Genomic DNA, 23,197 nt, shown 5'->3' with positions numbered 1-23,197 from the left:
TACTGTTAACTTTATAAGAAGTCGTGGCCTTAATCACAGACAGTTCAAACAATTACTTGAAGGTTGTGGTAGTGAGGCTGAAGATGTAATTTATTTCAGCCAGGTTAGATGGCTTAGTCGAGCTGCTACTCTGAAAAGATTTTGGATACTATTACCTGAAATAGTGCTGTTTCTAAAAATTAAAGGGAAAGACACAAGCTTGCTTGAAAATATTGACTGTCTGAATGATTTAGCATTTTTGATTGACATGACTCAGATGTTAATGGAATTAAATCTTAAGTTGCAGGGTAAAGATCAACTTATTAGTAAATTGTTTGAAAATGTAGAAACATTTGTTTTAAAATTAAAACTTCTGAAACAACAATTAAGTTCTAAAGTACTTGTCCATTTCAAGGCATTATCAGAAAGAAATATTAATACAATTGACTCTGAAAGATATTGTACTCTTATTTTAAAATTAATTGATGAATTTGACACAAGATTCTGTGACTTTAAAAATGAAAAAAATGAGTTAGACTTATTTGCGCATCCATTTTCCATCAAAGCTGAGACAGTTAGAAATGAATTTCAAATGGAATTAATAGAATTGCAAAACAATAAAGATCTTAAAGAAGCCTACAAAGAAGTAGAATTGTTAGAATTTTATAAAAAATACATGAGCATTGAAGTTTTTCCTCATTTGTGCAGACATGCTATTAAATATTTTTCACTTTTTGGAAGCACATACAACTGCGAACAGTTATTCTCAAAAATGAAGCATGTAAAAACAGAACAGAGAAATAGATTGACAGATGAACACCTTACTAATACCCTTCGAATTGCATCATCAAATATAAAAGCAGACAGATCATTTATGCAAAAAAAAACAGTGTCAAGTTTCACATTGATTGAACTTTTGTATAACTTCACTTTGAACCTTAACTATGAGTGTAACTGTTTATTTAAATTTAAATAAAAACTTCAAATTTAATAATTTTTATTTTGGGTATTTTATGTTTGTGGCCCTCAAGTTGATTTTGAAACGAATTAATGGCCCTTACTGTAAAAAGGTTGGACATCCCTGATGTAAATGAATGTATAATTGGTTATATATTAAAAATATTTCATATATTTATATACAATTTAGTATTTATGCAGTTACAGCTGCTAAGAACAGTTTTTAGATCACTATTTTATATTACACGATAAAAATCGATTCACTCGATAATATAAAATTAAATCGTAAATTTCTCGAAAACTGCAAGAGGAAAACTTGGGAACTTTTCAAATTCAGAATCAGTATACTTTAAAACGCAAATTTGGAAAAAATAAAGTAGTTCTGAGAGGGAGGTCAAGAAAACTGTTTTCTGATAACATTTTTATATCACGGATCGCGGTCTAAAAATTTTAACGGCTGTAAATTAAAAACGCTACACCGGGTCAACAGCGTGGCCAAGCACCACTTGGCCGCAGGCGCCGCTTCAAAGGGGGCGCCAAAAAAATCTTAAATTCAAAAACAAAAAGAATTAAAAATAAAATAGTTTTTAGATTAAGATTTTAATTTTATAAAAATTTTTTTTAAAGAAAATTTTCCATAAAATAAATAAAATTGTGGGAACTCTAAAAAACCAGTTTATACAGTATTACGGATTTAATCCACATTGAACAAGTTTTTGCTCATGAAACTAACTCAATTCAATGCATGTTACATTTTTTACTCTTTACAAATTTAAATGAACAAAAAAAATGTTTCAAAAGAGGATGTAAAAACAACCATCGTGTTTATCAGGAGCTCAAACCTAAAAAAGAAAACAAGAAAAAGATGTTTCAAAAGATGTTAGAAACTGCAAGAAAATTGTCTGTTGAGCTAGATATTGAGCCCGAATTTGAAATAAAGCGTAGTCGTACCAAAAAAAGAATGTTTGCTTATGAAAGTCAAGAGGAATCAATAACTGAAGAAGACAATTTTAAGATTAACTTCTTTAACAGCATTTTAGATCACGCTATTGGATCTTTGCAGGATCGGTTTGAAATGCTTATGCAGCATAATAATCAGTTAACTTTCTTTACAGTTTAAATGCTAAGGACATTGCTGAAGATGAATTGCTAAAATTATGCATGGATTTAGAAAAATTATTATCTTGCAATGAGTTGAAAGATGTTTCTGGAACTGACTTGTTTGAAGAGATGAAATATTTGCGAAATCGTTATAAGGGAAACTTCTCTCCAAGAAATATTTTAGACTTTATTTGTTCAAAAAATGTGAATCCAGCTTTGGGAAACTTATTTGTCTCTCTCAGAATACTTTTAACTCTATCTGTATCTGTTGCAACAGCAGAGAGAAGCTTTTCCAAGATGAAGTTAATCAAAACGTATATATATATATATATATATATATATATATATATATATATATATATATATATATATATATATATATATATATATATATATATATATATATATATATATATTTAAATTTTTAAATATCTATTCAGTGTAGAGTGATTTGCCCAACTTTTATTTAAAAGTTGAACTAGATGCTAAATCTTAATTTGACCTCAATCTGGGTTGGTTCGCTTTTATTTAATGCCGACTCATTAATGTTACATAAATCTATTATCTTGCATTTCGGTGGAGAATAATTAACACACAACACTCTTCCTCTTATCCTTTAAGCTGCTATACTGCATGAGTTACAATACATTTTACTCACTTAGAAACGTTTTTATCTAAAAAAAATTATGATATATCTTCTTCTACACTAGCGTAAACATGTTTGTTTGATCACCATAGCTGCTTTTGTTCCCCTAAAATTACTCGTGGTTTGTTGCTGAATGGGCTTTTTGGAAGACGTCAAAACGTTCTCATACTTTTAGATTGTGAAAAAGATTTTCATATGTTCTGAAGAGCCAGTAAAATAATGAACAATTTTGTTAACATTTTTTGGCAAGTGTTGTGTAAAAGAAAAATATATTTATTAAATTAATTCAATTGAGTCCTCTTTTCCAATAGCTGTATTAGGGAAAAAAAACCTTAGAGGTTTTAATAGCAGTTGAATTAATTAATCTAGTAGCTAGATGTTTTTTGCTTTTTTTTTTTCATCATGTAATTTTAATTACATATTTATTTACAAGTTGAAATATATATGCAATTTTATAATCTTAATTATGTATACTTTTTTAGTAATTATATTTACTTATTAAGTTTTAAAGCATACATATATATTTTTTTCAGATTTATATTTGTACAAAAGTTGCCAATTTATATGATTATCATGGTAAAAATTTAAAAATTCAAACACAGCACCGATGCAAGGATTTTTGGTGCCTTAAGAAAAAAATATTTTGTTTCACTCGTCCCCCTCCCCCCACACGCTTTTTCCGCCCATGGTGTGACATCATAAAGTCCTACCTTGTTTAAACATAAAATTAAAAGTCAACATGCAACAGGGCACTCAAAATTTGCCTCCTTAGTGCGGCGCATGACTTCGTGTCCTTCTCTCTATTGGTCGGTTTGCAAGCTTGCAAAAAGCTTTAAAATTTTACTCCATACGAATATAAAAAACTGACAAAACAGATTAATTAGCGCTTAAATTGAGAATTTAAAGACAGAATAAAAGGCTGACTGATGTAGAATTCTAATATCAACGAAACATCTTACAAAATCACTTTTTAGGGGCATCTGGTAATAGGAGTTTATAACAAGTAATTTTAAATCCTGCACTAAAACCCGAAAGACTTATTTTGTCTCGTAGCTTTTTAAGAGTTTGTGTAATTGAGTTTAATGTGACTATTTCAACTGAATTACTCGTTACTAGAGAAAGTATTATAAAATGTAAAATATTTTTACTTAAAAAGAGTAAAAAAAAATTTGTTTAATGATTTTTTATGAAAAATTAACCTATTAGACTCGGTTTTGGAGTGAAGTTAAGCGGTTTCGTAACTTTTTTAAAAAATTACAAAACGAACTTTTTTTTCCTGTCAAAAAACAATAGCGTTCAATTCAAGGTAAAGTTTACAACTTTGATCAAAAAAACTTTATCCATCACAAAAAAAAAGCGAACTTTTGCCAAAAACCATCAAGAGTACAAAAAGTGTGTTTGGGTAATCTACATGAAGAAAGGTGACCAAGAACTGACAGATTATTATATGTAAAAAAAGGAAAAAAGGAAACAAGAAATGGTGACAAATTATTTTATACACAAACTTCTTCAACATATTATGAGTGATCTTTGAAGTTCAAAAAACGACAGTTGTACCCAAACTCTACAACTTTGCTGAAATTTCAATCAAGCCTTCAATTTGTTCATCATCAATTCGTGATTTTTTGATTCGTGTATTTGTAAAACTCAAAAGGAAAGAAAAACATCTACTTTGTAAAGTAACAAACACCCAGAGTATCACATCTGTCAACTCTAACTTCAGAAACACGTTGTAAAAAATTTTTTTCAATCCTTGGTCGTGACTTCCTCACTATTTTACCCCTAGAACTAGGCATGAAAACTTAAGAATGATGGCTAGTACTTATCTAGTATTTAAGCTAGTAATTAAGCTGAGCAAATAGCAACGCCAGTTTTGGATTTCAAAGAAGCATCTCCTCATGAGAAATCACATTAAGTGAAGCAAGTGAAAAACATACATTTGGAGAGATAAGGAGGCAGTTCTCAGGGTAAATGAGTTCAGGTGGATATGTCAGAAAATTAAAGGATGTCAGAAACTTGCAAATGCTAGAGTTTACGGACTGCAAGCGTACTTGAAGTTATTCCTCCAATGAAACTCCTTGGATTAATCATTCAGTTGAACCTCATTGATATTTGACTAATTGCCAAAGAATGACCAACAACGCTGCACATCCAAGTTCAGCCCTACCATGGTGGTCATTTCAATTGGAATGACTGCAAAAAGCTTCTAAGAGGTATAAACAAATTGCAAAAATTATCTGATAGAGAAAAATTTTTGCAAGCTCTTGGTTTCATTCACGCTCTTGAACCGTTTGAAGACGTTATCAAAGTATGTTTTGGCAAGAATTTGGACTCTGACTTTGAAGATTTGGAAGTTCAAGCAAAGTTACGTCAACCTTCCAGTTCGCTAAAAAGTTACATTTTTAGGCAATTTTTTCGCTTTTTGAGTATATTTAGACATATAACACTAAAATTGCAGAAAAAAATTGCGATACCTTGCCATTTTGTTTCAACCCTCAAAGACTAACCCTTTATCGACTAACTACAAGATTTCTATAGATGAGTTATTTTTTTTTATGGAAGCACAGTTTTTAGGTTTGATCGACGGTACATTAGCACTCTTCGCTTTGTTTAAAAAAGCGTTTTCACGACTCAACGGTCCTCAAAATGTTTCGCTCGTCTTTTCGAGCATTCTATTTATTCATCGAGTGATTACTGTTAGCCGATCATACAAGTGGTTGCCATAAAGAAATAAAAAACTACTGCAACAAAACTAATTTAATGAAAATACTTAGGGTACCTAGAAGTTAAGATAATTTTTATGAAACTTGTGAAGTATTTCATCATGAGATGTAGAGCACTAAATTATGCACAAAATAAGCACATACAGCGCTTTATTTTGAAACTTGCATGCGTATGTTTCAAAACACTTTTTTTAAAAAAGAACAAAGTAAAATGGAATATCTTCTCATCGAGAGTACATTTTGGTCAGAGAATTTTTCAGTCAGAGAAATCCACGACGAATTGATTTAAGCATATCCAGATAGCGCTCTTTCGTGCATGACTGTTTGAAGAAGGATTAATCGATTTAAACACGGCATCGAGGACTTCAAAGGCCAACAACTTTCTGGAATACCAATTACAACCACAACGCCACAGAGTATCGAGACCGTACGACAACTCATCAACCATAAAGCCCATATTTCTTAGCATCAACTTAAAGACAAGATTTATTTTTCCAACGGTACCATCAAAAAATCATTCACGATCATCTTTATCTTTGGAAAACTCGTGAAATTCTTCAATGGTAAATGGGAGTTGAATGACATTTTTACGGGCGACAAATCCTAGATATACACAAGATAAGTTGGCCACGAACAATCAAATTCATTATGAGTGGGTGTTGGAGAATCCCCAAGAACATTTGTCCATTGAGGCCAATTTGAGCCTAAATGCATGCTTACCGTCATATTTATATCCACAGACATTCGGTGGGGTTGGCACCTTATAATTTTTGGTTGTTTAACAAAATCAAACAATACCTGACTAACAATAAAGATGTCTAAAGCCTAAATAAAAAATTAAAGAGATGTCCTAAAAAGAGTGGCTAAAGACATTCGAGAATTATCTAGAAAGAATGCAACAATGTATACCGTAGATTGCCCTTATTCCGAATAAAATCGTACTTAAAGTTGAATAACTCCGTTTGCTTTTTGAATTTCAAATTTTTTTAACTTTAAATTTTAAAAATCATTTTACCTAACTCTAAGCTAGCGTAGACCTCTAGCTTAGAGTTAGGTAAAATGATTTTTAAAATTTAAAGTTACTTTTATTTTAATGTAAGAGTATAATATTGTGTTGGTGCAGAGTGTGCATTATCTATTTATTAGATCCTGTCTTCCATTATTTTTTTGTAATCAGTTAAAAAAAAACCCTTCACAGTCTCTGCCTGTTTCTGTCAGTTAATCAGAAGAAATCTCAGTTATTAGTATCAGGTCGGTTGCAGCTTTAGCGAATGCTTCCCCATTAATCAAATAGGAAGCTTGTAGTACTTTTTTATCATATAGCAATGCAGTTTTATCCTTTACGCAGTTGTATTTTGAAATGGCAGTAATTCAAAGACTGAAACATTGTTCATTGTAGTTTTGCATTGTAATAATTGTAATAAATTTTCTTTCGCGATCTTCATTTTTTTTAAACTTTGACATTTTTTCTTATTAACAGAATTTAAGATAAACAAGACGTTTAGAAATTCAATATAAAGGTTAAAAGCATTTATTAGTTTCTATGTTAATGTTGTTAAAATACTATTGTTAAATATTGTTATTAATTACTTGCACGTAAAAACGCTAACTTTTGCAGAAAAAAGTACATTTCAAAGTCTGTTCGGAATATGGAAAACGTTTTAATTATGCAGAAAAGTACTGTTTTTTGAGATATCTTACGAAGTATTGCTCATTTTTGAATTTTTTTTTTCAGATAAATAATCACCATCAAATTTCTACCAAAAATAAAAGATGTAACTATAAGTGAACTAAAGCTGTTCGGAATTAGGGACTGTTCGGAATTAGGGAAATCTACGGTAGACAATAAAATTTTAACATTTAAATAAATGTAATTAGTTTCTCACTCTTTTGTTCTTTTGGTTCAATATATAATTACTTCGAGATAATCCAAAGCATTAAGGCTAACAATTTTACTAAAATAACCATAGCATTATGCGTCAATGAAGTTCTAACAGTGTGTAAGTCATGACTGTTTTTTTGAAATTAAGTCGCATAGTAAAAGAAGTTGATTTCTTTATCAGCCATATCACCTTTACCTCTAGTTTCGGTTACCGGTTATAGAATAATATATGGAGTCGAATTATTACAGCAGCCGACAAAGACATCTCGCGCGAAAAGCTGTTGACTTATTTATACACAGGTCATATATTTAACAACAAAACTACAAAATAATATGGATACAGATGAAAAGAATATAAAAGAGGAAGAAGAAGAAACTGAAGTTGTTTCTGAAGAAGAAGCCTCAGTAAGATAACTAAAGTACTTTCATAAATTTTCATATCTTTTTAAACTGAAGAAATTATATACTTGTATATATTAACTATTTATTGTTATCATTTTAGTTAAAATTGATACCCAATTTACATCTAACAGAAGAAAAAAAATATAGCCATAAGCAGTGTAAAGTTTGAATTTTTATAATCTTTAGTAAGTGAAAAAGATCAATTTATGTAGTCAAAAAACAAAAAAATGTTTTCTGGAAAAAGAGCTTGCATGTTTCTCAAAATTAAATAATCTTTCTCTGCTTATAGATACGTAACATTTAATCATCATATTTTTAAAAAATTCATTTATCTTTAGATCCTCTAGGAATTGAAAGCAAAATTTTAATAATAGCCTGTAGTTATTTTATAATTATAGATATTCAGTTGTATTCATAATGGCTTATTGTAATGTAAATTACACATAAAACCATACATTAGATGCAATATTTTTTTCTTTTAATAATCTAAGTGAGCTAGTTAGCTCTACAAAATAAAAGCCAGCAATGGTAGTAAATCATAGTAACTCTTGAATTGAATGCCACATCTATTCATAATGTCAAATATTAAAATTTAGAAAACAAAAAAGTACATCCATTTTTATGTAAAAAACTAAAACTGTTGAAGACCAAAATATAAGCAATTTTTTTGTAACCAATAAAAAAGGAATGCTAAAATCAGTAACTAAGGCATATCTTTTACTTTTAAGGATTGTAAAACATCTTTTAGGCATAGACTTAGTTAGTTTATTGATTTTTTCTTGTGTAATCTCATACCATGTAACTTCAGTAACTTTATATAGCTCATCAGCGTTATTGAAGGTTCTTTGTGCTTTAGAGAACTTGCTCTATAACTTGATGCTAAAAATTTTTATTTGGGTTGGGATCAGGTGATTGAGCTTGCCAATTTATTACTTCAATTTGATTTGTTTCAAACCATTGCTTAACGAGTTTAGATGTGTGTTTTGGGTCATTGTCTGATTGAAATGTCCATAGGAGATACATATTATCATCAGCATGAGGAACCATTTTTTCCTTAGTATTCCAGTGTCTACAAGCATTTGTAAATTCTAGCTTTTTGATTCTTTGGAGAAATAAAAGATTTTTTTGATGCTCTGAAGCTTTGAAATCCTGAAAGTTGTAACCTATTTTGCTGCTCTGAAGCTTAGAAGTCGTAAAAATTGTAATCTGTGAACAGTATTTCTGAGCACTAAAAGTTTCAGGTCTTAAATATCATTTGCACTTTCAAAAAGGTTCTTTTTGACATGATGAATAATTTTTCTGGCATGATATGTTCTGTGTATTCTTCTATATGTATTGTGAGTTCTTCTACTCTTATGTTCTGTTTCTAAAAGACTGCCTTCATTAAATCGATTATTCAACATACAGTTGACTTGTTAACATATGTAATTGTTAAAATTTGATTCCATTAAATTTTTTTTTTTTTTTTTCAGAACAATTCCTGTATTTAATAATTGAAGTTGAAAAAATATAATTTTTTATTTAGTTGCTTATGGTTTGGAGACCAGTGTATGATGATTACAGCAGAAATTTGGTTTTCAAAATTTTTTTCCTTAAACCAAATAGGTGTGTTAGTGCAGGATAGTCAAGTACCCAAGATATGGGTAAAAAAAGTCACAATAGATAAAATGGATAAAAAAAGTCACAATAGATGTGAGTCTGCAGAGACCATTAGACATACAGATAATGGAACTTTGAAAATGTTTGAGTTTTGTGATTTACATTTTAAAGATATTGTAAACTAGTTAAAATATTTTGCATCTCAAATTCTATATTGTATAATTAATAAATGAATATTGTTCTGGTTTCATACACTAATATTTTTTGTAGTTAGAGATAATTATCTAAAATGCAACTTATTTGTATTTACTTTCTGGTTTTTGCTATAAAAATGACTTTACTTTAACGTAAGTTCTCTAAATCAACAAGAGATGTTTTTCTTAAAATATTTAGGGTGCCTACATTTTTTGGATAAAAGATAAAGTTGAATGTAAAAAATAGCTTACAAATATTAATTTTTATACACCTTGCAGTCCTTTAAAGTACCAGAAAGCTAGTATCTTATCTTTTTGAACATTTATTTTTTAATATTTGTTAATACTAAAATAGTTATATCTGTGTACTTATGTTCATCTAATTTTGCTAACCTATGCTACAAATTTTTTTCAGGATGATGAAGAAAAAAAAGCATCTCCAATAGTTATCAATAAAGAAATGAGTGTGAATAAAGAGTATACTGAAAAAATGGAAAAAGATAGAGCAACTCGCTTTAATTATCTTCTCAAACAAACAGAAATATTTGCACATTTTCTTAATACTGGAAAAAAACCTCCAAAAAGTCCTTTAAAAATTAAAAAATCAGATTTTCCCACAAGTCCTACTAAAAATACTACAAGCACAGCTGCAAATGAGTAAGGGCTTTGGTACATTGAATATATTAAACTCTCATTTTATTTGGTTTTTTTCTTTATTACTTAACTGGTATGTTTTATTTTAAAGTCATCGCCATCGAAAAACAGAAAAAGAAGAGGATGATGAACTCCTAGAAAATTCGAAGCAATCAGAGGCACATATTGTACAATTTAATTCTTCACCTACTTGTAAGTAGCATTTTTTTAAATTTTTAACAAAAGGTCACTTAAATGCAAATTGTTTTTTCTGAATATGTAGCAAGTAATCATCATGCTGCTTTTTATGTCCATATAAAATAACAACAGCAAGAATGATGATTGATGATGATTAATGATGATGGATAATGATTGATGATGATTAATGATGATGGATAATGATTGATGATGATTGATGATGATGATGATGATGATGATGATGATGATGATGATGATGATGATGATGATGATGATGATGATGATGATGATGATGATGATGATGATGATGATGATGATGATGATGATGATGATGATGATGATGATGATGATGATGATGATGATGATGATGATGATGATGATGATGATGATGATGATGATGATGATGATGATGATGATGATGATGATGATGATGATGATGATGATGATGATGATGATGATGATGATGATGATGATGATGATGATGATGATGATGATGATGATGATGATGATGATGATGATGATGATGATGATGATGATGATGATGATGATGATGATGATGATGATGATGATGATGATGATGATGATGATGATGATGATGATGATGATGATGATGATGATGATGATGATGATGATGATGATGATGATGATGATGATGATGATGATGATGATGATGATGATGATGATGATGATGATGATGATGATGATGATGATGATGATGATGATGATGATGGTGATGATGATGATGATGATGATGATGATGATGATGATGATGATGATGATGATGATGATGATGATGATGATGATAAACATCTGAAGTGTAAAAAGCCTGACTTTTAGTTAGTTTGAGTCTATATTTATATTAAGTATATTATAATCATTATTTATGAAATATTACAGTTGTATTGAGTTTTTTCATAGGAATTCAAAATAGTATGGTTGATTTAGTTTAGAAAAAAATAATTTTGCATTAAGAAAGCCTGTTTTTTTTTAAATCTACATTTAAGCTTATCAATATAAATGGCAGATATTTTGGTTATAATGGTAGAACTTAAGTTAGTAAATTTTTCTTTTCATTTTTACTTTAACTTTTTAAAATTTTTTAGATGTAAAAAATGGTAATATGAGAGATTATCAGATTCGAGGATTGAATTGGATGATTTCTTTGTATGAAAATGGTATAAATGGTATCCTTGCTGATGAAATGGTAAGTTTAGTCTTACTAGCTAAAATGAAGAAGTTATCTTTTATTTTTAGCATTTTGATAACTAAAATAAACATTACTTTTTTTTGCCTCAATTGCATCAGTTGTGTGAAATTTTATTTAAATGTTATTAGTTGTTTACATAGTTATTATTTAACACATAACTATTTTATTCAATGTGTTTAAATATGGTGACTGTGTCATCTACATTTTTTTTTCTTATATTTTATAAAGCAAGCATTACTGCTTATGTTATAAATTGATATTAACTTAAAAAAATCTATACTTTGAAATATTTTACAGCATCATTTTGTAGAAAATATAGTTATAATACTTAACTAATTACAAATTATAGATAATATATATTATTTATTTTTTATATAGCTTTTTAAATGCTTTCAATATTGCAGAATTTTTATTATTTAGTATAAATTTTCAAGTTTATGAATCTTTATGTTTAGGGTTTAGGTAAAACATTGCAGACAATCTCTTTAATTGGTTACATGAAACATCATCGCAATAATCCTGGGCCACACATTGTCATTGTGCCAAAATCCACTTTAGCAAACTGGATGGCCGAATTCCAGAGGTGGTGTCCATCAATTCGTGCTGTGTGTCTTATTGGAAACCAAGAACAAAGAGTGGGTAATGTTGATTTCAAAGAGAATTTTGGTTGGTTTTGCAGACAATTTTTGGTTTTTCATGCAATTTTTTAATTATTCTCTAATTTTAGGCTGCTTTCATTAGAGAAACATTGCTTCCTGGTGAATGGGATGTACTTATCACATCATATGAAATGTGCATTCGTGAAAAAGCTGTACTCAAAAAGTTTGCATGGCGTTTCTTGGCTATAGATGAAGCCCATAGGATAAAAAATGAAAAGTCTTTGGTGAATATTTTTTCTTTATACTCTTTTATTCTCTCCTTAGTTTGAACAAAATATGTTGATATTAAAATTTATTTAACAATATAGTAGAATAGAATATGTAATAATATACATTATTGTAACCATATAACCATAAGTTTAATGTTATCATATCAACAAATCAATTGCTTAATTTTTTATGACTGTTTTAAAATCATAATAAACCAAATAGTTCTTTAAATGCTATTTTTGATTTATTTAAAAATTTTGAATAATAGCAAGTTGATAAATTAAGTCAAAAAGTATTTCTTCTCAGTTTGAAACTGCTCAATCCTCTTTGACAGAAAATATGAAATGTTGTTAATGAACCAGAATTGGTGTTAAAGATTTTTTTACACAAATATATTTAGTCATGTATTGAAAATGAATGATATGTATTTAGATATTTAAATTTTGAATCTATAGATCAAACAAATTAGTAAAGGGTGCAAAGGAGAGTAGTAAATAGATGGTTGAAGTTTATTGTGTCATTCAGCCAAGTGTTGCACAGCAAAAATAAACATGCTCAGAAAAAAAGAAAAAACATGCTCAGGGTATTTCACAAGAAGCGCTTAGTTTTTTTAAACAGGAAGCACTAATGTTTAAAGTTTTTTTAAAACTAATTATAGTGTTTAAAGAATATTTTTGTTTCCAATAATACAGCAATCTACAAAACTACAATTGTGCAAGATGTTGTTAACAATTATGAAAAGGAATTTCTAAATTTCATTTTTCTTCTGCAAAAAATGTTTTGTAAAATTTGTTCTTCCTTTGTAGTTTGCACTGGTAGCTGTTTTCACTTTGTGATTCATCCTAATGAATGCATTTAAATTCTGATAGGAATACCACTATTAGCAATATGTAAGTTTTTAATGAATTAGCAAAGAAAAAACTCTGATATTCACATGCCAAGTTCTAACATTTCTACTCAAAACTTAGATAATAATCAGTGGGACTGATGAATTAAGTAATGTTTGTAGAGGTAATCTAACAATATTTGGATGCATCACCTGGTGATAGAATTCTGAGATGCAAAGATCTAAACTTCATGTTTGCTAACTAAAGAGAGGATCAATATAAGTTTAGTTTCACATAAAACATGTATCCCCTTGATTTGCGTCCATGTTATTAAAGATTTTAAAGGAAAAAAAAGGCTCTGTCATTATCCAAATATCTTCATAGTTATTTGATATTTCAAAATGTACTTTGTCATACTTTGGTCCACTTTCAAAAATTTTTTTTTTTTGTCAAAGAAAAAGTATGTGATAAGAAATATTCTTATATACTCCATGTTATTCTTCTAGATTTTACATAAACTTACATGCTAACCTAGTTTTTTAATCACTAATGTTAGTGTTTTAAAGATTTTTTACTACAGATATTTCCAAAAAAGGTTATGTTGTACCAGTATAAGTTGTTGCTGTTTTAAAGATTACACTATTACAGTATATAGTACCAGGAAGAAAATTGAAGAGTTTTATCTGTGCAATATCACAGGACACCTTAAAAGTTCTTTGCAGAATAATTTATTAAGGTTCTTTTAAGGAATTATCTGCATTAGTTCTTTGGAGAACTATTTGCAGATTGGAGTTTCTGAAGTTGTTCTTTGGAGAACCATTGTTAGACTGGAGTTTCTGAAGTTGTCAAAAAAAGATCAAGTGTTGATGGATTAGCAACAATGCTAACAGTGGAGGAATGGAAGGTTGCTTATTTCATCAGAAATACTGTAAAAATAAACAGATGCATATTCACAAGACAAAACAAAAGAAAATCAATATTTAGAAAAAGTAAATGGTAAATGTAAATAAAATCTGATAAATCAACCAATTAATTTGTTCATTTCAAACAATTTCTTTATCAGTACTACTTGCTTCTTCATAGTTCAATACAATGTACTAAGCATAGGTTTGGTTAATTGTGGACTAAATCTGTTTCTTCATCTATACCACCTAAATAGATTACTTAATCCAACTATCTAGCCAATTTCCAACAATCTGTATAGTAGGGTGCCCCAAAACTAAATCCAAAAAAAGTTTTTTTTACTGGTTCCCATTTTATTGGTCCTAAAGAAGTTAAAAAATTTTTTTTGGTTCTAATATGACTAGAAGTGATAAATGTAAAATCTGAGTTTTATGGTTTCAGTGTTAAACTGATAGAAAACATTAGTTTTACATTATGAGTTTTCTTTTCATTTGAAAATAAGAAAACTATAAGATCTGTATAAATCATCTGCAAATGTTATTTCCACTAATTAAGCCTGTTAACTCACATAAGTTTAAAAATACAAGTAAATGATATAAAAACCTTTCACAAGATGTATCAAATATACTTAAAAAATGAATTTTTTTGGAAAAACCGATTTATATAAAAGTGATAGATAATACTATAATATCTCGTGTTAAAACATTGTGCTGGTGTGCAGAGCAAATAAAGTTGGTAGTAAGTGTAACTGTGCACACTGAAAATTGAGAAAGCTTTCTAACAGCTGTTATTACTTTCTCTATGGAAATTTAAAGTAGAAAACTGATGCTTTTTGTTGAGGGTGAGTTAGTTCAAAGACAAAACAGTAACGCTCAGAATTTATATCTATTACATCTGTTCATCATAGAAGTCTAAAACAAACATTGGGTTATTTTGGGCTAATAGAATGGGAATCACAGGAAAGCACTTTGAAATTTGAAAAAGTTGTTTGTTTTGGTACACCCTAGTGTACAGTCTAGCTATCAAAATCTATAAATCTAAAAAGTTGCAATTACAAAAAAAATTTATAAATGATAGTTATCAGCAAAAGTTTGTATCAATATAAAGAAACAAAGATGAAAAGAGTTATCAAAAAAAACACTCACACCCCAAACATAAGCATCAACTCAATTAGTACCTTTATATTCAATAGTTAAAATCACCTTTTATTTATTTATTTTTCAACAAATGAGGCAGCATGATGTCTTTAATTATGTCCTTGAAAATATTTTGATCCATATTACCTTCAATCATTTGGATTGTCCCAATTGATAATTGAGTAAAAGACTTATAAAATTCCAATTCCTTCACCAAGTTTGATAGTAATCTAATGATATTTTACTTTAGCAAACTTACTTTGGGCTTTTCTATTCATATCAATTGGAACAAAAGTGGCCTTTGTTTTGTTGTGTTAGCATGGCATTTTACCTTATAGTTCAGAACAAGTTATGGTTATCTATCATCTCTTTTTGTGGTAATTTTTGGGTTACCTAAATGTTTCTGTTTTTAACACTTACCTTGCAGGAAGTTGTTTGGTTAAACTTATTGAATGGTGAAATCTTCAGCTGAAAATCTCTTTATGATTTTCCATATTCCTTAATTTATCCTCTTTATCATTCCTGCTGTTTCAGTTGTACAAATTCTTTGTTAATAGCCTCATCAGCTGCAAAAATTTCTTATCAACGCTATTTATTGATAACAAATGGCACATCTTTATTGAGGATTACTTTAGAAGAAACCTTTATAACTGAATTTAGTTATTAAAAATTTTATCTACATAACGAAAATATTTTAGGTTAGTTTTGGTCTTGAAATATAAAATGCTTTATTATTTTGAGCTCATGTACCAGTGTCTACACATGTACTTTAATCTTGGGTGCTCTAAAAAATTGTTTATTTGGGTAAATACTTTTCTGGAACATCTTTTTTTATACTATAATAATAGTTTTTTTTTTTTTTTAGCTTTCACAAATTGTGCGTGAGTTTAAATCATCCAATAGGCTTCTATTAACTGGCACACCATTACAAAACAATCTGCATGAACTTTGGGCATTACTTAATTTTCTTCTGCCTGATGTTTTTAATTCTGCTGAGGTAAATAGTGATCTTTTTATCACATAAAAGAAGTTTTTATTTGATAAAAAGATCAAAAACTCAATAGATAAATTTTACTTGTATCTTAAAAGCATTTTTCAATTTCTTGTAGTGATTAAATAATCAAAATCTTTTTTTTAAGGACTTTGATGCTTGGTTTAATGCTGAAAGCATTACTGAAGAAGATCAGTTAGTGAAACGTTTACATGAAGTTAGTTTTTATTTGTTTTTTGTTGTATTTTTAAACTTTTATTTTAGTCTTGCTTTTATTATAGCTGGTGATAAATTTAAAATTTCTTGTCACAAAGCATCATCTATTTATTTTGTTGTCTTGGACAGAGAATTGTTTATGAATTATTGGTTTAGGTTCTTCGTCCATTTCTACTAAGGAGGTTGAAGAGTGAAGTTGAAAAAACATTGCTCCCTAAAAAAGAAACAAAAATATATGTTGGTCTAAGTGTTATGCAACGACAGTGGTACACAAAGTTGTTAATGAAAGATATTGATATTGTTAATGGTGCAGGAAAAGTTGACAGAATGCGACTTCTTAACATTTTAATGCAGCTAAGAAAATGTTGTAATCATCCATATTTGTTTGATGGAGCAGAACCAGGTCAGTATTTGAAGTATTTATACTCTTTGTAAAGACAACCCCTCTTTTTTGTTTTACTTCAAACTTTGATAGATACTTAACTAAAATACTAAATTAAAAAAAGTTGAACCTTTCATTTGAGAGAGTTCTTTGCCCCTATATATATATATCATTTTATAAAAATAAAACTTTAAATAATTAACACAATAAAAGATTTTAAAACTAAATTGTAAGTATTTTTCATGAAAAGATTTTCTGCAGCAATTTGAGAGTTGATAAATGGGTTTCTAAATAATCAGTTTTTGTTTAGGTCCACCTTATACTACTGATCAGCATTTAGTTGACAACTGTGGGAAAATGATTGTTTTGGATATGTTACTGAAGAAGTTAAAAGATTCTGGATCTCGAGTTCTTATATTCAGTCAAATGACTCGTGTTTTGGATATATTGGAAGACTATGCAATGTGGCGAGGTTATCAATACTGTCGTCTAGATGGTCAAACTCCACATGAAGACAGAACTGCTCAAATTAACGATTTTAACTCACCTGGAAGTGATAAATTCTTATTCATGCTCAGTACTCGTGCAGGAGGACTTGGTATCAATTTAGCAACTGCTGATGTTGTGGTTATGTATGATAATGATTGGAACCCTCAAGTTGATTTGCAAGCACAGGTATAATTTCACCAAGTTTATTCATGCTTTTTTTTCTTTTTTTTTTCCTGAACATTTAAAAGTAAGAAAAAATCAGTGTTTTTTTGTTTTAGTTTAATTTTAGGTTTTTAATAATTTTTTTTAGTCTTTTTAAATATTGAAATATTAGGATCGAGCTCATCGGATTGGTCAAACAAAGCAGGTTCGTGTTTTTAAGTTTATAACTGAAAACACTATTGAAGAAAGAATTATCGAGCGTGCTGAGATGAAACTGCGTTTAGATGCTGTGGTTATTCAACAGGGGCGGCTTGTTGATTCAGCTGCTAAAATTCAAAAGGATGATATTTTAAATATGATAAGACATGGTGCTGATAAGGTATTTGCTGGTAAAGATGCAACAATTTCATCAGATGACATTGATGCTATATTAGAGCGTGGACAGAAAAAGGTACTGTTTTCTTTTAAATCAATTTTACATAATTTTTAATTTTGTTTAATAAAGTTCAATATTATAAGATTGTTTCATTTTACAGACAGATGAAATTGCTAAGAAAATGCTTGAGTTAGGGGAAAATCAACTACAGAAATTCACTATGGACACTTCAGAAAGTATATACCAGTTTGAAGGACAAGATTTTCGTGAAACGCATGATAAACCTGGTTCCTTAAGTCATTGGATTGAGCCTCCAAAGCGTGAGCGTAAAGCCAATTATGCTGTAGATACATATTTTAAAGAGCTTATGCGTGTAAATGAGCCAAAAGCTCCAAAGGCTCCACGCCCTCCTAAGCAACCTAATGTACAAGACTTTCAATTTTTTCCACCAAGACTCTTTGAATTACTTGATGTGGAAATCTATAGTTATCGAAAATCTATTGGCTATAAAGTCCTTCGTGACTATGATCTTCCTGATGATGAAGCCAAGCGCTTACAGAAAGAAGAACAAAGTAAGATCGATAATGCTTTACCACTGTCAGAAGAGGAAAGCATAGAAAAAGATGAACTTTTAACACAAGTAAGAAATCAAAGTAAAAAGTACTCAACTAGTTCTTCTTAATATCTTTTTTAGGCTAAATACAAAGAATAATTTTTTTTAGGGATTTGTCAATTGGAATAAACGAGATTTTAATCAATTTATAAAAGCTTGTGAAAAATATGGGCGTGATGATATTAACCAGATTTGCAAAGAGGTCGAAGGGAAAACACCTGAAGAAGTATGAATTAGGGAATTTTTCTTAGTTTAATGAATAAACTGCTTTAATAGAAAATACTTTTTGTTATTGTGCAATTTCTCTTGTAATTATCCTTATTTTTTTGTGCTTTTAAAATATTTATTATCTGTTTATACTTGTAAATAATTATTTGCATTTAGGTAAAAGAATATGCTTCTGTATTTTGGGAACGTTGCAATGAACTAACTGATATTGACAAAATCATGTCACAGATAGAAAGAGGGGAAGCTAAAATACAACGAAGAATTAGTATAAAAGAAGCCATGGAAGCTAAGGTATTTTAACAAAAATTTGTGTCATAATTTTCATTTATTCTTCTTTTTGCTAAATTTTTAACAGTTGTCTTTAAGTTTTAAATCATAGAATGTTCCTCTTTAATGATAAAAAAAATTTTTTTTTTTTTACAGATGGCTCGATACAAATCACCTTTCCATCAATTAAGAATACAGTATGGAACAAATAAAGGCAAAAATTATACTGAGGAAGAGGATAGGTTTTTAGTAAGTGTATGATCATGTTGTTTCTCAAAACATTATTTTGACATTATTTTGAAAACATGATAATTTATTCATGGATTATTAAACTTATTCTTACAAATTGATGTGGTTCCAGAAGTATCATTATCAATTTAGTTTATCATATTGGTCCTGAGCCTTTTCGTTTGTTGTCTTTTGTTTGTGAATGCAAAAGAAGCATTTAATAATAAAGCAAACACTTAATATAAGTGCTTAATTTACATTTTTTTATTTTACAGGTATGCATGATACACAAATTAGGATTTGAAAAAGAAAATGTATATGAGGAATTGCGTCAAGCTGTACGAAATGCTCCACAATTCAGATTTGATTGGTTTATAAAGTCCCGAACAGCTGTTGTAGGTTAATTTAAAAAGTGCCTTTTAGGCTTTAGGTTGATTTATTATTGTTGTAGGTTAATTTACAGTGCCTTTTAGGTTTCTCAAAAGGAATCTTTTAAAGATGTTAACTAGATACCATCTTGTAAATGACTTTTTTTTTTTTTTTTTCCTTAAAGGTTTTTTTGCCCCTAGGATCCCTTTAAAAAAGTTTTAGTGCTAATAGACTGGATCAAATAGATCTCATAACAATGCTGTCTTGTAAATAATATTTAATTAAATAAAAAATTATGGGTGTTATTTATGGTGTCAGGGTGTCATTTAATTTAAATCTTTTAAAGTGCATAATATTTTTTACTTGTGGTATTGAGTTTTAAGTTTTTGTCAGCTATACCAACTTAATATTTGGAACAAATATTGGAGCGTGTTATGTGAATACCCTAGTCATTTTATGCATCTTTTCTTTTAGGAATTGCAACGTCGTTGCAATACTCTTATTACACTTATTGAACGAGAAAATCAAGAAATAGAAGAAAAAGAAAAGAGGGAGAAGAAAAAAGGACCAAAGCCAGGACTACCCAGGGTAATTTTATTCATTTAAATGTTAATATATTTGGACCATTTTAAATGTAATTTATGATAGTTATATGTATGTGTATAACATACATAAGTTATAAATTTGTGGGAAACTCTTACACTTAAATTATTCCTGGTGCATTGCCAAGCATTGCAGCTAGTAGGGAAGTCTGGGCTAATTGTCACATTTTTTTCTATTAACTTTAAAGTAACTGATGTTCAAATTACAGAGTTATGTGAACAATTTATGAGCAAATCAAACTAATCATTCACTATGAAAACTGTTAAAGTAAAAGGTTTGCATTTGAAAGTGTTATATTCTTACACCACAACTGAGATATGTTGTCACAGTTAGCACCGTAAATTGTCACTGACACTTTTTTTGAAAAAAATAAATAAATAAATAAATAAAATAATAAAAATCATAGACATTGTTAGCAACAACCTGCAGTTAGAAAAAAATCTCCAGGGCTAAATGTGCTTGTATCATAGGCCCAATTATAACACCTAGAGATTTCTATCCATTTTTAACTGGTTTAGCATTTGATATGAATTTAACCATATATATACTGCAAAAATATTTTATATCTTTTTGCTTTGCAGAATATTCTTTTTTTCTGATACAAAATGATCTTTTTCTAACTTTTGGAAAAGGCCTAAATGTTTCATAAAGAAATAATGTAAAAAGTGCTTTTGACAACAAACTTCATCAAGAAATGCCACTTTCCTTTTGAATGAAGTTGCATTCAATCTTGTGCATGATGTTACTGATCTGAATATCAATAGAAACACCATTAGCTGTTTCAGGGTTGCCCATCGTGCTGTTATAGCATGCCAACTAAAATCTGAGCTCAATGGCAGTTTAACTTCCACAGCACATGTAGGCTGACTTGCAGTTCTAATATATTGGTGTTGAAATGAAGTAGCTACTTGATGTTCCAAAATTTGCATCAGGAAAGGTCATGACTCAAGCTACCACTATCATGGTAGCATGAGTCATGACATTAGGTTATTTTTGGTATGAGTCTTGCATGGTGCACAGCACACAGCTTTCTGCTTATCTTTAAATAACATCATAGCTGTTAGTTCTGCTACCGGAGAAGTAGAGGTCTATCAGTTTGGTTGTAAGGCATATTATAATTTAAATAATACACAAACCTTTTTTAAAAATTATGATGGTAAATGATTTCCAAGACTTGTGATAGCATATCTGTGTTATAGCTTTAACAATATCATTCAATCTGCTTGTGTCTTTTTACAAGAGAAGCAACTACGAGATGACTATCATGAGTTTCTAAAATTGTTTATATTTCTTGAAGGCAGTCCTGAATGAAGAGTCCATTTCCAAATGTTAGACCATATATCGTACCCATTGGGTGTCAAAATTATATAAGTGAACGATCTGGTTTTTCCGTGACCAGTTTACTATGATGGTATCAGGAAAAAGAAGAATTCATGACCTAGCAACTTTTGCTATTCTCCTTCACCTCAAGGCCTGGATTAGAACCTCTTGATGTATCACATTTAAATAACTTCCGACTCATGATTCTAGCTTAACAAGCAAAAAGCTTAAACTTCGACTATGGTACATTCTTAAAAGTGTCTATTGAAGTGAAGAAATTAATGTTACTGGCCATGGAAGACCCAGCCCCGGATCATCCACTAAAGTAACTGAAAGTTAAATCAACTGCATTTCTGAGTGTGTTAGGTCTAAAACAGTTTTGTACCAACAACACCAAACAACTTTTTCCAATCTTTGACTTCCTTAATTGTTCCTTGCCAAAGATCCATCTGAATGGTAGGGAAATCAATCATTTCAAGAGGCCTTCAGCATGATCAAGGGGCTGAGAGACAATTTTAAGTGAGACTTTGCTCTTGTTCAAGAGCTTAACTAAAAGTTAACTACCAGATAGGAACAATTGCAATTCCTTCTTCAAGATGTCTCCTTTGCACCAATGACAATTTCCAGACTAAAATAAAGACTGTTGGCAAATTGTGACAAAAATAAGTTAGTTTAACAAAGAAAACCGTCAGACATGTATTGCTTTTGAAACTTTAGAGTTCAAGGGCTACCCCTAAATATCGTCTAATTTTAATGATTTTTTTTAATGTTTTTTTCCACTAACCTAACAGGGTGAAAAAATTTTTTTTTTTCTAAGAGACACCCTATTGTACATGTAATTTTCGTAAATTGGACCACATTAATTCCTTCAAAAGTCCAATTTTTGGGTGAATATCTTTACAATCTAACTAGTTAAAATAGAAACCGGTGTCAAAAAGTTTTTTCCCTTCAGTCGAATTATTTAATTGAGACACAAAAATTTTGGTTTTAAAAAAAAACAAACTCTTATTGTTTAGTAAATAAAATAGAAACCAACTTTGATCAGTGATTACACAAACTAGAGGTTGTTAAATGCATCTGATGCAAATGCTTCCTTTCATAACTCTTACAATCTTCACGATCTTGAACCTCCTTGTCATAGAAAACCAGAGCAGCTATGTTCTAGATGCCACACATCTTAGGATAGAATTGATTGTCTTAAAAACCAATTAGATAACTATTTAGGAACTATTCAGTCTGTTGAAAAAGAATGTTGTAAAGTATTCAGTTGTAAGGCTATAATTTAAGTAAAACACAAATCTTTTTTTAATATTATGATGGTAAATAACTTCTAAAACTTGTGATAACATACCTGTGTTATAACCCCGATCTTTACCATTAACTAAATGAGCTATATATCTTTGCTTTTCATGTATTAACGTTAAAAGACTTTAAATATTTTCTTTCTTTTTAGGGACCGAGCCAAAAACGTAAAAGTGAACCTCCTGTTGCAAAACCTGCCAAAAAGGTGAAAAAATAACCGTTAAACGAACAAAGCTAATTTTGTGAATTTTTTGTTTTAAAAAGTTACTCATGGCTATCAAATAGCAAACAAGAGTAAGAGAAAAACCATTAGCGTTCTGTGGATTCAAGATGTTTTGTTAAAGTTGCCCTTGTTTTTCTTTAGCTGAAAATAATTGTCTCAATTGAAAGTGAAA

The 23,197-nt window shown here is 29.4% G+C and overlaps 1 protein-coding gene across 1 annotated transcript in view; it reads left to right on the top strand.

Annotated features, from left to right (window-relative positions):
* Positions 1–23,197, top strand: part of LOC145198197 (SWI/SNF-related matrix-associated actin-dependent regulator of chromatin subfamily A member 5-like) — a 25,054-nt gene extending 1,857 nt beyond the window's left edge. Inside the window, exons 2-19 of the mRNA XM_090078821.1 lie at positions 7,491–7,693; positions 9,899–10,140; positions 10,229–10,329; positions 11,418–11,518; positions 11,977–12,156; positions 12,249–12,404; positions 16,122–16,253; positions 16,396–16,464; positions 16,620–16,866; positions 17,156–17,520; positions 17,669–17,947; positions 18,033–18,512; positions 18,595–18,711; positions 18,870–19,004; positions 19,137–19,229; positions 19,484–19,603; positions 20,052–20,165; positions 22,954–23,197. Of these exons, the coding sequence (XP_089934947.1) occupies positions 7,622–7,693; positions 9,899–10,140; positions 10,229–10,329; positions 11,418–11,518; positions 11,977–12,156; positions 12,249–12,404; positions 16,122–16,253; positions 16,396–16,464; positions 16,620–16,866; positions 17,156–17,520; positions 17,669–17,947; positions 18,033–18,512; positions 18,595–18,711; positions 18,870–19,004; positions 19,137–19,229; positions 19,484–19,603; positions 20,052–20,165; positions 22,954–23,019 (3,069 nt within the window). The 5' untranslated portion in view covers positions 7,491–7,621 and the 3' untranslated portion in view covers positions 23,020–23,197. The remainder of the gene's footprint in view (positions 1–7,490; positions 7,694–9,898; positions 10,141–10,228; positions 10,330–11,417; positions 11,519–11,976; positions 12,157–12,248; positions 12,405–16,121; positions 16,254–16,395; positions 16,465–16,619; positions 16,867–17,155; positions 17,521–17,668; positions 17,948–18,032; positions 18,513–18,594; positions 18,712–18,869; positions 19,005–19,136; positions 19,230–19,483; positions 19,604–20,051; positions 20,166–22,953) is intronic.

This window comes from Hydra viridissima, unplaced genomic scaffold (assembly GCF_058129835.1).
Source record: "Hydra viridissima isolate aposymbiotic clone 2 unplaced genomic scaffold, HvirCarnegie_v1 scaffold_2, whole genome shotgun sequence".
In the NCBI taxonomy this organism is placed as follows: Eukaryota; Metazoa; Cnidaria; class Hydrozoa; order Anthoathecata; family Hydridae; genus Hydra; species Hydra viridissima.
The sequence above is the reverse complement of the archived record's forward strand: the minus strand, read 5'-3'. Positions and strand labels throughout refer to the sequence as shown.